Source organism: Diceros bicornis, chromosome 8 (genome assembly GCF_020826845.1).
Source record: "Diceros bicornis minor isolate mBicDic1 chromosome 8, mDicBic1.mat.cur, whole genome shotgun sequence".
NCBI classification, from domain to species: domain Eukaryota; kingdom Metazoa; phylum Chordata; class Mammalia; order Perissodactyla; family Rhinocerotidae; genus Diceros; species Diceros bicornis.
The window spans coordinates 1,336,915-1,349,779 of record NC_080747.1 but is presented as its reverse complement, the minus strand read 5'-3'; the positions used below and the strand labels follow the sequence as shown (position 1 = coordinate 1,349,779).

General features: G+C 48.5%; 2 protein-coding genes and 1 non-coding gene across 11 annotated transcripts in view; 1 reads left to right on the top strand and 2 right to left on the bottom strand.

The window, feature by feature from the left end:
- The window catches only part of NELFA (negative elongation factor complex member A), a 28,792-nt gene extending 27,517 nt beyond the window's left edge, over nt 1-1,275 (top strand). Inside the window, exons 9-11 of the mRNA XM_058546556.1 lie at nt 183-466; nt 619-718; nt 829-1,275. Of these exons, the coding sequence (XP_058402539.1) occupies nt 183-466; nt 619-718; nt 829-1,013 (569 nt within the window). The 3' untranslated portion in view covers nt 1,014-1,275. The remainder of the gene's footprint in view (nt 1-182; nt 467-618; nt 719-828) is intronic.
- A 3,805-nt stretch (nt 1,276-5,080) lies between these two features.
- The window catches only part of NSD2 (nuclear receptor binding SET domain protein 2), a 97,127-nt gene continuing 89,342 nt past the window's right edge, over nt 5,081-12,865 (bottom strand). For all 9 annotated transcript variants that reach the window (XM_058546546.1, XM_058546545.1, XM_058546554.1 and 6 more), the window contains 4 exons: nt 9,374-9,515; nt 8,980-9,086; nt 7,551-7,755; nt 5,081-6,274 (listed from right to left, as the gene is read on the bottom strand). In XM_058546546.1, coding sequence (XP_058402529.1) covers nt 6,003-6,274; nt 7,551-7,755; nt 8,980-9,086; nt 9,374-9,515 — 726 coding nt within the window. In that variant the 3' untranslated portion in view covers nt 5,081-6,002. The remainder of the gene's footprint in view (nt 6,275-7,550; nt 7,756-8,979; nt 9,087-9,373; nt 9,516-12,865) is intronic.
- Nucleotides 9,628-9,753, bottom strand: LOC131409880 (small Cajal body-specific RNA 23). Its single transcript, XR_009221067.1, has one exon. It is a non-coding gene; the product is annotated as a small Cajal body-specific RNA 23 (non-coding RNA).

Below are 12,865 nucleotides of genomic sequence, written 5' to 3'. Positions count from 1 at the left end.
AGTCTCAGGGCAAGCAGGGTCACGGAAGTCAGGCAGTGTGTGGGTTCCAGGGCAGGACGGGGTCAGTAGTCAGGGCCTGAGAAGTGGAGCAGAGCCTGTCCTTTTCTCTAGGAGGGATGGGGTGTGGGGGTGGGGGTCCCTGGCCCTGCTGGCACCCTCACCAGGCTTCACTCTACTTGCAGCCCCATCTTCCAGAGAAGCCAGCCTGCAGGCCAGCCGCCCGCCCGAGGAGTCCAGTGCCCCAAGCCCCGCGCTGCCGACACAGTTCAAACAGAGGGCACCCATGTACAACAGCGGCCTGAGCCCGGCCACACCTGCGCCCACTCCGACAGCACCCTCCTCACCGCTGACACCTACCACACCCCCGGCCGTCACCCCCACTGCCCAGACGCCGCCGGTGGCCATGGTGGCCCCGCAAACCCAGCCCTCCACCCAGCAGCAGCCCAAGAAGAACCTGTCCCTCACGGTAGGTGTGCTTTGGTGGGACCGTGGGCCACCAGCCAGGTGTTATGGCCTCACCTGCAGTGCGGGTGCCAGTTGTGCCTGGCATGGGCCTCCAGGTGGCAGGAGGTGAGCTGGTGGGGCCCAGGCACTCACACCTCCTCTCCGCACTTGCAGAGAGAGCAGATGTTTGCTGCGCAGGAGATGTTCAAGACGGCCAACAAAGTCACGCGGCCCGAGAAGGCCCTCATTCTGGGCTTCATGGCCGGCTCCCGAGGTGGGTCTACATGGCCCGCCCAGGTGGGGTGGGGGGAGTGGGCCCCACAGGGGTGGGGGTTGGGCTCCTTGGCCCCAGGCACCCTGCCCAGCAGCCCCTGCCGTCTGCAGAGAACCCGTGCCAGGAGCAGGGCGATGTGATCCAGATCAAGCTCAGTGAGCACACTGAGGACCTGCCCAAGGCAGATGGCCAGGGCAGTACTACCATGCTGGTGGACACGGTCTTCGAGATGAACTACGCCACGGGCCAGTGGACGCGCTTCAAGAAGTACAAGCCCATGGCCAATGTGTCCTAGAGGCCGCCCCTCTGCTGGCCTTGACTCAGGCTTCGGGGGACGACAGCGCTGCTGGCTTCGCTGGGTGACCTGCCTTGATGTGCTGCCAAGCCCCAGCCTACTGAAGCTTTAGATTCGTTTCTCTGGGGTGTTTTGGACTTACTTTTTAAATTTTAATATGGGTTACCTTTTGTGTGATTTAAGACACTTTTTTGGATTCAGTATTACATTTTTGAATGTTAAAATTAACCAAAAAAGTTACAACTTCCTAATTTTAGTGACAGCTCTGCCTCTTAGACTTTTATCTTTTTTTTTAAATTCCACTGACCATGAGGGAGGGTTTTTCCTTGTTAGAGCAGCACGCTTTCTACCCCACGAGGTTGAGGGGACCAAAGGTGGTGCCCAGCGAGGCTGAGAGCAGGATGGGGCTGGTCGCCAAGGCCTGAGAGCAGGAGCTGTCTGGCCGCACTCATCGCCCGCAGGGTTTGTATGTCTTTTCTACAGTCATGAGCATTTAAGACCAGTCTTCGGGTACCGGTTTTCATTGTAAAAACTACCTGAGTAATTAAAGTTTAGCTTTTCTAAAGAAAGCCCCAGAGCTGTGTTTTGGGCCAGCTCATCCTCTGTGCTCCAGGGCCCCAGCCTCTCTCAGGGCAGGTGGTGGTGGGGTCAGCACAAAGGTCATTCCCAAAGATGGGTCCGGGGGAGAGGGGCACATCAAAGGCTTTCTCAAGAAGACTGAGGGCCAGCTCAGCCAGCTGCAGGGCTGGGACAAGTCAGCAGCTCCTTCTCTCCTGACACAGCATTTCACCTTCACGGGTATTTGGGAACCAAGTTATTATTTTTGTGTGTTTGTGAGGAAGATCAGTCGTGAGCTAACATCTGTTGCCAAGTCTCCTCTCTTTTTTGCTGAGGAAGACTGGCCTTGGGCTAACATCCGTGCCCATCTTCCTCTACTTCATATGGGACGCCACCACAGCACGGCTTGACAAGCGGTGCATCGGTGCGCGCCCGGGATCCGAACCTGCGAACCGTGGGCTGCTGCAGCGGAGCACACGCACTTAACCCATTGCGCCACTGGGCCGGCCCCCTCAAGTTATTTTTAAAAGAAAGAAAAAAAAGCATTTTTCCAAAATCAGAACTACACTTACTGTTTCCAGTATTTGTTATACTTCTCACGGCCACGTTAGCCTCTCCCCAGCAAGTCAAAAGCAGGACGACGTCTGAGGACAGGAGCCCTTCCCTGAGTGAGGGGCTGTCAGAGCACTGTGCCAGAATCCGTGGAATGACAAACAAACAACTCAAAGTAACTGGAAAAGTGGAAAAAAGCCCAAAACTCAAAATGCAATCCCATATAAAATAAGTTTAAGATAAAAGCCTTTAAAATTTTTTTAATACAAAAATATTCATACACAATTTTCCAAACACAACTTCTCACTTTAAATGCTATTTTCTCCCAACTGGCAATTCTCAAATCTACATTTCAGTATATTCCCCCTAGAAGTGAATTTCAAGTTTTTAAGTCTGTCAAAACTGGTGATAGCACCCAGTATTCCTAAAAGGAGCCTCACCTCATACTGTATGAAGCTTAGACACCAATAAGTACATTTAAATTTAATTTCTGACAGGGCATTTCACATCTCAACAGGGTACGGTGGACACCGTGACACCCACGGACACAGCATTTTATTCTATTGACTAACATTCATCAAAGACTACACTTCTCATAGGATCGAGAATTTGGCAACTGACAGTCGTTTGCATTAACTTTCATTATAACAGGCTTATCTTTAATTCCTGAAAATAAGGTAGTTCTGGAAGATGGGCACTAGACACAATAACGTTTATATGTCAAGATAAATACTTGGAAGGCATGAGAAGCGCAGACCTGAGTGTGTGTGGGGCCCGGGAAACAAGGGCAAGGCTGGTGTCCACACAGTTCCTCAGAGGATGGGACAGATGACTGATGCCCACCACTGCTGTGGGTGCCAGACTGCTTTCCCCACAGTGGTCACATCTTATAACAACTGCCGAACTGGACACATCCCTATGACCCACACAATGTGAGAGGCACCCATGTTCCCAGAGGTCAGTGCTGGCACAGGCAGATGTGACTTCATGTGCGTGGGCGCAGGTTTAGGTGCGGATCCTGGTCGGTTCCTGATGCTGAGGAATCCTGAGGTGTTCAGACAATTTTCATTTTGTTTCTGCTTCACATTAATGACAAAGGACTGAAGCTGATGTTCAGAAAGACCAAATCCCCAAAAAAGAGCTCTCAGACCCTCAGGGTAAAGGCCACAGTCATGGCCATGTGCCCTGCTGGCCCCAATGGGAAGGAAGGCCCTTCAAGCTCAGCCGCTACTCCAAAGCCTTGTTGTGCTCAGATGCATAAACTAGTTTTCTAGAGGTTTTGAAAGTTAGTGTTAATTGCTCATTAGTTTAACAGTTTTTGGGAAGAAGGCAACCATATTTAAAATAATTTTTCCAGTATTTCCTTCAGAAAGATCATAAAAGAATTTGGAAATAATATCAAAGTAACTCAAAAATCACTAGATTTCACTACTGTCAAATACAAAAATAAGTTAATCTGCTCCTCAAAGTGCACTGCAAAACCAATTCTGATGTTCTGACTTACGCACAAGTCCCTCGTCTGGTAGGACAAGTGACAACACTGGCCCGCACTCAGGCCCTTAGCTCTAAAGAGCAGGGCCACATGGCAGCTGTGCCTGTGTCAGGCCTCGGGTGCCCCTTGGGCCTACACACAAAACACACAGGTATGGGAATGCTGCCGGGTCCCTCTTCCAAGTTAGGGCGTAAGGAGCATAAAATCTATAAATCAATCCACTAATTTCTTGACTATTTGAGGGAAATCAGAGTTCTAAATTGTAATCCTCCACAGTTCCCATGTCTTACCAAGCAGGTGCATTCCCAAGGGTGGCTGAGCCTACGGAAGTACAGCAACCTGAAGACAGAGCTCTCGTTTCTCCTTATGGTCCTGCGTGTGGTTACGTTTTCCAGAATCATGATTGATAGAAGAGCCAAAGGTATGGCCACAGTCAGTAAAACTCTCCTACTAGTCAGTGCTCAGGAGAAGCGTGGACCCTGCAGGCCCCAAGGAGCCTCACACCTGAAGCAGATTCTGCCCCAGGGTCACAGCCTGGCAGAGACCACCGCCCCCAAGAGCTCATGTCACAAAAGCACAAAGAAGTAGTGAACAGGGGTCTTGGGCCCAAGTACATCCTGCAATTCTACAAGGTAAAAACAATAGACAGTAACAGGAGACCTCAGTAGCAGTTTTCAAGAAGAGTTGTGTAAACTTTTCTGCAGAATAGATGTTTTCCTCAGGTTATTGTAAGAAAAAGCCAGAAAAAAGCACCTGCTGCTGAGTGTTCCCTCTCATCACACATGTGGAGACAGGCAGGCCCCTCTGAGGGCACAGGGGTGCCTGGAAGGACGCTCCCCCCTTTTCTCAGCCCCTTTTCTTGGGATGCTCAGAGAAGCTCTAGAAAAGAAGGATCAAGTCTTCCACAGAGAACTTAGTACTTCCCAGAAGTTTCTCACTTTATGGGGCTGGGCCTTTTAATAACTAAAGGTTAACGGAAATCTCACAGGGAAACAGTGTCAGGCCTGGCCGTCGCAAGACCAGATCCCCACATGCCCGTCAGGTCGGTGGTGCCCAGCAGCCCTCAAGCCCCAGGACAAGTGCTTCTCGGTGGTACTGAGCATGTGTGACCAGCAGAATTCACATTTTCCATGAACAGACCCACAAAGTGTGATGAAATGGAAATAACTTCAGATGGCAATAGTTCCAAACTCCAGGTCTCTGCTCAGACCCCGAAAAGAACATTTTCCAGAAATGCACATTTCCCACGTCCACTGGGTCCCAAGAGGGGAGCACCTAGCAGTGCCCTGCTACTGGACCGTCACCTGCGGTACTACAGGGAGGGCAGAACACAACACGTTCAAAACCATGTCCCTAAGTTTTCACTTGAAAGAAACTCACCACAGGGGCCACAGCCCTACCGAGTTCATTCCTTTTGTTGTGAGAACTCAGGGTCGCATCAGTAAATACACATTTCAGTCGGTGGTAATTTGTGAAACAAGTTTAGCAAAAATATATTGAGAATAAAGCCAGAAACTGATAAAGAAAAGCCAAACAAAAAAAAATATACAAAGTCTTCCCCCAATGTTGGTAAGAACCTAGTGTGTTCAGGAGACAGGCACAGGTGAGAAGCGCCCAACCGAGCCTCGTCAGGAAAGGCTGCTCCACGCGACCCTACCCTTTAAAGGCTGACATGATAGCGGCATTTAGTTCAAATCCATGAAGAGAAAAAACCTACAGGGGAAATCTTACAACAACACTATCACTATCACCATTCCTGGGGCCGGCTTCTCACTAGGATGGAAAAGAAGCATTTTGAGGAAAAATTTCACATTAGTATAAAAAAATCATACAGTTGTTTCCTAAGAGCAAAATAATGATCAAAATTATGATTTCCAAGGAATTCAGGGTCTGAGTCCTTGCCCAGGCCCCACCCTGGGCTCTCCTGAGTGATGACGACAGGTAAGCAGACTGAGTAACATTGTTAAGATTAAAGAGATAATAGTGATCCTTTAGAAAAAAATACTACTCTATACATTTCGGGTGAGATAAAAACATTTCATATGCCAATTAAATTTCAATCATAACTTTATCCTAAAAAAATAGAGTGGGAGGGAACCTTGACATTCTTAGAAATTCAAGTGTAGCTGTAATGCTGTGTAGTAAGGCTTGTTTGTCCTGGAACCTTCCGAACCACGCGGCTCAGATGGGTCATCAGTGCAGACGCAGCGGGCGCTGCTGAGGATGGCTCAGTGGTGGGGAAGACGCTCCCTCCCTAGGAGGCCTATACTCTATCTGTGGTGGCTTCAAGCTGGGTCCTTCGGGCCAGTCCCACACTCGGCCCTCTACCCACAAGGTGGGCTGGCTGCCCAACGCTGCCCTGGATCTGGCCAAGCCACCACCTGGCGCTATTTGCCTTCGGTGACCCTCCGCCAACACCTCCTCTTCTTCCTCTTCCCCTTTGACTTCATGGGTTCTGGAAAGGGTTTCTCAGTCTTGGCACTTCTAACCGACTCTGCCCCCAAGTCATGCTCACAGCAGTATGACCGCCCATCCTGGGTAGAGCTGAAGGCTGTCCCATCTTGGTGTTCCTTGCAAAACGAATTGGGGCAAAAGTGGCAAAATGAAGTAGAAGGTTTGCCACACACGTCACAGTGATGCCAAGGACATTCCCACTTCCCTGGAACGAAACACAAAACATTACCAGACAGTAGTGACGGAATCACAACTTTTAACATTTTCATGGTTGAAAACAAATTTTAAAACTCTGTCTACTCAGATGAATACAAATTAAACAAGAGATTGCTTTCCATCCAACTCTCAAAACATAAAGAGACGCTAATATTGGTGCTCAGAGGCGCGGTGGGTGGGCGGGTGGGCCTGGTGGAGAGCGCCCACCCTGTGAACAGGCCGCACCTGGCTGCCTCGGAGGTCCAGGTCACCGCGCCTACCAGCGCTAAGCGGGCGTGGGTGGCATGCTGGGCCTTCTGCCCACAAACGAGGCTAAGTTCTGTGCATGTCCACTGATCACCCTGGCTTCTCTTCTGTGACCTGCCTATTTGTAGCCTGGACCAGTTTTCCCATGGAGTATTGATCTTTCTGGCATTAATTTGTAGAGGCTCTTTGTTAAGTTAGGGATAACTATTATATTCACCGCAAATACTTTTCTCTAATATTTATCTGTTAACCTTGCTTTGTCATCTTTTGCCAAAGTTTTTTGTTTTTCCCCAGTCAAACATGTTTGACTTTTCTTGTTATAGCTTTTCAGATTTTCTGTCTTTGGGTAAGCACCTCTCAATTTTTCTTCTGAGATCATAGTTAATATTTTCACACTGATGCCCACTGTAATCTTTGAAATGTGGTAGTGGCAGAAGGTGGAGCTCACTCCCTCGTCTTCCAGATAAAGAGGCAGGTCTGCAGCTCCATCATCACCAAGCAGCTCCTCCTGACACACAAGTGCCATCTCTGAGGGGAGCAGCCCACGTCTAGGGTGGCTCCCTGCACTCCTTCCTAGGTCTGGGGCAGCCTGGGAGGCCACAGACCCTTCTCTTCTGGGAAGAGCTGTGCTCCCGGGGCCTCCTCCTTCCCCCCATGCACCAGCCCTGGCTCATTTCAGGCTTCAGCACTGACCAGGCACCAACTCACAGAGCTGCCTCTCCACCTGGGCCTGTGAGGGCGGCTGCCTGAGCCCCTCCTCTGGGTGATCTAGCAGGCTCCACGGTCATTCACACAGCAGATCTCAACTCAGTGTGCAGATCTAGCTGAACGAGGAAAGCCTCTGCCACCCTGAGCTGGGGGCTCACTACCTGAATTACAAGGGTGCCTTGTAATGACACCTGTGCCTGGGTGAGGCCTAGGCAGGCGAGGAGAGGCCAGGTGGGGAGAACAATGGACGGGGAAAGCCCGTGGTGCAGCCCCGGAACCCCAGAAGGCTGCAGTGGAGCCTGTTCACCCACCGAAGGGCCGCTTGCCCAGGCCCAGGCAGGACAGGTGGTAGGCCTTGGTGCAGAACTTGCGGTCACACAGCACCAGCTGGCCCCCGTCGCCACAGCGGAAGCACTCGTCTTCAGACTTCTTCTTTCCTTCACCTTTTGTTCTACGCCTCCTGGTTTTTTTCTTGGACTTTTTGCCCTTTTCCTCTGAAGAAAGGGACGTTGAGGTCTAGAATTCAGAAGTAAATACAGTTCACTTAAAAGAATTGCATGGACTGAAGCAATAATAAAAAGCAAACTATAAAAAGAGAGGTCAAAAGAGCCAAAGTTAAGATACAGGAATTTTAGAAATCTTTGGAGATGTTCTAACATCAAAAGAATAGGGGAGTTCTCTATGCTGAATAGGGAAGAAGGTGCACGCCCAACAGGATTGCTCCTCAAATAGATTCTTATACTTATTTTACTGAACATAAGAAAAGTTGAACATGAAACAAGCACAAGCCTCCTACAATAATGCCTTGGCACCAGCAGGGCCATGCCTCCCAGATCTGCTGATCCAACACACAGGGCCAAGGAGTGGCTCCTGCCCCACTACGTGGTGCATCTTGGTTCTTTCTATTAAGAATTTCATTATGAATGTGAGAACAAATGAGGGAAGCAAAATTATTCCCTAGGCTGAAGTAGCAGACACCAGCGTGGACATTCCTGCTCCAGGCTTAGATGCCTGCAATTGTCCAGTCTCTTCAGGCCCAGGTTTTACATGGTACAGCAAGTGGGGGAAAGTGTACTGGGTGGAATAGTGTCCCCCAAAATTCATGTCCTTCCCAGAACCTCAGAATGTGACCTTATTTGGAAATAGGGTTGTTGCAGGTGTAATTAAGTTAGGATAAGGTCACACTGGAGTAGGGTGTGGCCTTAATCCAATACGACTCGTGTCCTTATAAGAGGAAAAGAGACACAGAGACAGACAGGGAGAAGGCCATGTGAAGAGGAAGGCAGAGATTGAAGTGATGCATCTGCAAGCCAAGGATGCCAAGTATTGCTGGAAACCACCAGAAGCTAGGAGACAGTCATGGAACAGATTCTCCCCAAGAGCCTTCAGAGGGAGTGCAGCCCTGATAACATTTTGATTTAGGATTTTTGGCCTCGTGAACTGTAGGAGACTAAAGTTCTGTGTCCCCAGTCTGTGGCACTTCGCTGTGGCAATCTTGGCACACTAATACAGAGAAAACTCGAACAACAGACCTTTCACATGAAGAGAAAGGCCGGCAGCTGCCTGGGGCCTCACGTGCAGCCTCCTCTGCCATCCTCACCCACACCCTGCTGAGACCCCACTCCTGCCTGTCACGGCAACGAGTCTACTTGGAAGCAGCCACTTTTCACTAAAGGGATGTGTTCGCAGACGTCTGAAATGCTGACATCAGCGAGGAAACACATGGCGTGATGACTTTACCTTTGGTCTGTCCCCGAGGAACCCGCTGCAGTTAGAGGCTCCACACCGACAGACTGTTTTTTCATTACCCAAGCAATCGAGGTTGTAGTTAAAAGTCAGCTCCGTCCCTGGGTGAGAGGAGACACCACACTGGAAACACTGGTCTTTTAATAATGCCGAGAAGCTCTGATTAGGTCTACAGAACGTGCTCCTATTTTTTCCACATCCACACCAGCATACCAAGGCTTTTCAATTTTGCTTCGTAAAATAGATATTCAAAATATAACAAAACTTCCAAATCACTACTCCCCTTCCCCAGAGCCTTTCCAGTCTGGCCACATGCAGCATCAGGCAACGGCCACTCTGCCTGCCGCGCACAGCTGGGAGCCCCTGGGCAGAGCCCGAGGCATCGTACCTGCAGGAATGTCACACACAGCAAAAAGGCCCACGCGAGTGTCACCGTTCACTGTCCACTTGAGGGTCTCACAGTTTGGCTGGCAGCTGTGATTCATAAATCGGGAATAGTTTCCTTTGGGGCCAGCATCAATTATCCGGTCCTGTAAGGTAAAAAACAAGTTTCAAGTACATTTATAGATGCAGTCAATTCTTAGCCATGACACTCTTATTTAAAGGGAATTCTGCCCATCATAAGATATGCCGGATAACTAATGTTGTACTGAAAACCATGGTCTCCCATGTCCACTTGGACAGGAAACCCCCAAAACCAGTACCGTTTCTCTCGCTCATGGAAGGCAGGTCAGGTCCACATGGAGAGGACCGAGCCCTGGTGAGCACAGGGCATTGAGCTGGCACTCCCCAACACCGTCCATCAGATGACAGACAAGAGAGCCAGAAGAAATAGGAGTACCACAGATGCTGAAGGTCAACATCAACAGCCTACAGAAAACTCACACTAACAGACAAGAACAAGACTAACTGAACTACAAAATGGGCAAAGATATAAACAAACATTCCCGAACAGCAAATCCAGACGGACGAGCAGAAGTGAAGATGTCCAAATTCCTAAGGAGTTGAGGAAATGCAAATTAAATGACAATGGAATCTGACTTCACATCCTGATGCTGACTGTTGGTTGAGATGGGAGGGGCCGCCCATGGCTGGCAGGGAGAGTTTTGAGAAAGCATTCTGGCAAAAGCAATGTAAATCACAAACAGAAGCACACTGTGCTCCTGCCCTTGAGCTCCTGGGACTCGACCCACTGAAATGCAAGTGCTCGTGTGTACGAGGACATTTACATGGAAAAATCCGGAGATGACACCATCACCCATTGACAGTGAAGTGGTAGACATCAGAGCAGAGCCTCAGACTTCTTTACCCTAAAAGTCTCTAGATCAGCCACACCACAGTGAGGGATCTCCACTCTGTGATGGGAGCAACCGAGGTGAGAAACTTGGGGGCAGGAGGGTACTTAAAATTAGGCTGCATCAAGTGTCACAGTCACAGGTTAATGCAAAGTCAGGTGTGCGAGTTAGGGTAAATCAACGTGGAAACACAGACACCCAGAAGACAGGTCTCCGTGGCCCCAGGAGTGCTGCCCCAAGGCAGCCACAGGCCTGAGTCACCAGCCAGGTTCCCCTGCCCACGTGTGCCAGCGCCCTGCCCTGCAACACAATTCACCAGGGTACGCCTGCCCAGGACAGGCTGGTTCTGACACATCTCTTCCCCACACTCACACCCCAACTTAATCTACACCCATGCCAGTTGTTTCTTTAAAAACAGAAATGGTCTCAGAATGTGCTTGCTCTGCAATATGCTTTTTTCTCCTATACTAAGTGTTGTAACAATCTAACTTTGTAGCTCTTAATAGCTGCATGATATTTCTTAACACAGACATAGCGATGCTCATCTGTGACTCTATGGATGAATTTTTGAGGTGTTTCCCTTTGTTACTGTGACAGTGCTGCAATCAATACCTTCATGTACACTTGCTGGCACAAATACTTCTCTAGAACACACCCTGGAGTGAGTACAGCACCGGCCCTCAACACCTTCAATATCCCAACAGGCCCCAAGTATTTTAACTTGCACTTCCCAGATAACCAGTGAGGCTCAGCATCCTTTCCTTTGTGCTAGGCATGTGTATTTTTTCATCTAGGGATGGCCCATTATGTCTTTGCTCTGTTTTATTTATCTTTTTCTTATTGATTTGCAGATATTCTATACATATATTCTGAAAACTAGACCATTGTTAACTAGGTGTCAAAAACCTTCTCATAAGATAACAACTGAGGGCCGCCCCCGTGGCTTAGCGGTTCAGTGCGTGCGCTCCGCTACTCACGGCCCGGGTTCAGATCCCAGGCGCGCACCGACACACTGCTTGTCCAGCCATGCTGAGGCAGTGTCCCACATACAGCAACTAGAAGGATTTGCAGCTATGACATACAACTATCTACTGGGGCTGTGGCGAGAGAAAGGGAAAAAAAGGGAGGAGGACTGGCAATAGATGTTAGCTCAGGGCTGATCTTCCTCACACACACAAAAAAAGATAACTGAATTTTAACTTTATAATACCTTTCCTCACTCAAAGCTTTCTCAGTTTTATGCAACTATTTTATCAATCTTTAGTTATATGCATTCGGGGTTTTAGCTTAACACAGCCTTCCCTACCCCTAAATTATAAAAGCTATCTCTCATATTTCCCTAGTTCTTTAATCCATCTGGAATCTGTTTTTGTAAGTGCAGAGAGGGGGAAACATCAGTGCTTACCATGAAGGAGGGCCTTTACCACCGCCCTAGGCACGCAGGCGCCATCAGCAGACATTTGGTCCTGGCATCCACCCCTGCCCAATGCTGTCATCTGTCATGTGCCACTGGGCTTGGGCCACACTGTTTTCACAGCAATGCCACAGAGAGTGCCCTAACACCTCCCAGAACATGCCCACCCTTCACAGTCATTTAAGGTACAGAACTGGCTCATCATTCGGATTTATCATTCTATATGGGCTTTGGAATTGCCTGTCAAGGTTTATTTAAAATTGTTAATATTTTTGAGATTACAGTGAACTTACATTTGGGAAGATTTACGTCTTTACATCATTTCATCTCTCCCCCAGAAACATGGTATGTGTCATCCTTCATTCACATCATCTTCTATGTGCTGAAGTAAAACTGTCAAAATTTTTTTCCACAAAAACTTGCTCCATTTATGCATATGCATTTTCACTGTTTTTGTGGTTTTGTGTATGTGGGAGGTGGGCAGAGAGGAAACCTGTGCACTTGACTTCCCTGTGTTGTTGGAACTCAACACTTAGCTGTCTCTCGGGTGCCTCTTCTCTGCTCCTCTTCTCCTCATTGTCCATCCAGCACCTCCAGGATCTGGAGGAACAGCAGCAAGAGTGTCCTGTCTCGTTTCTGAATCTAGCACGAATGCTTGTTTCATCTTAAGCACGACGTTGGTGGCGAGTTTTGACAGCCTTTATCAAACTAAGGAAATTTCCCTCTATTCCTAATTTACTGAGGAATTTTCATCAGAAATAGTTTTGAATTTTCTCAAATGATCTTTCAGTTTTCCTCCTTTAACTAATTACTGGGGTGTTAAACCATCCTTGCATTCCTGGGATGAACTCCACTTGGTCACAAGAACTTCTGTTTGTGCTCCTCAGGTACACTCACAGCGGAGGGTACAGAATCTTGGGCCTCAACCCCCACTCCCTTAATCCCTGTCACATTCACACCCAAGTCTACTCCACTGGGCCTGGGATTTACCCTTGAATATGTGTGTGTCTTTGAAAAATATATGGCTCCCTTTTTTGCATGTTTGTAAAAAGTGATTTACTTATTACTTCCTATTGTTTCTGTTCTCTAACTTCTAAATTTCTGCTTTGTCTTTAATTCTTTCCTTGTTAATTTTTTTGCTCCTTGTTAGTCTCATACTAATTGTCTGTCC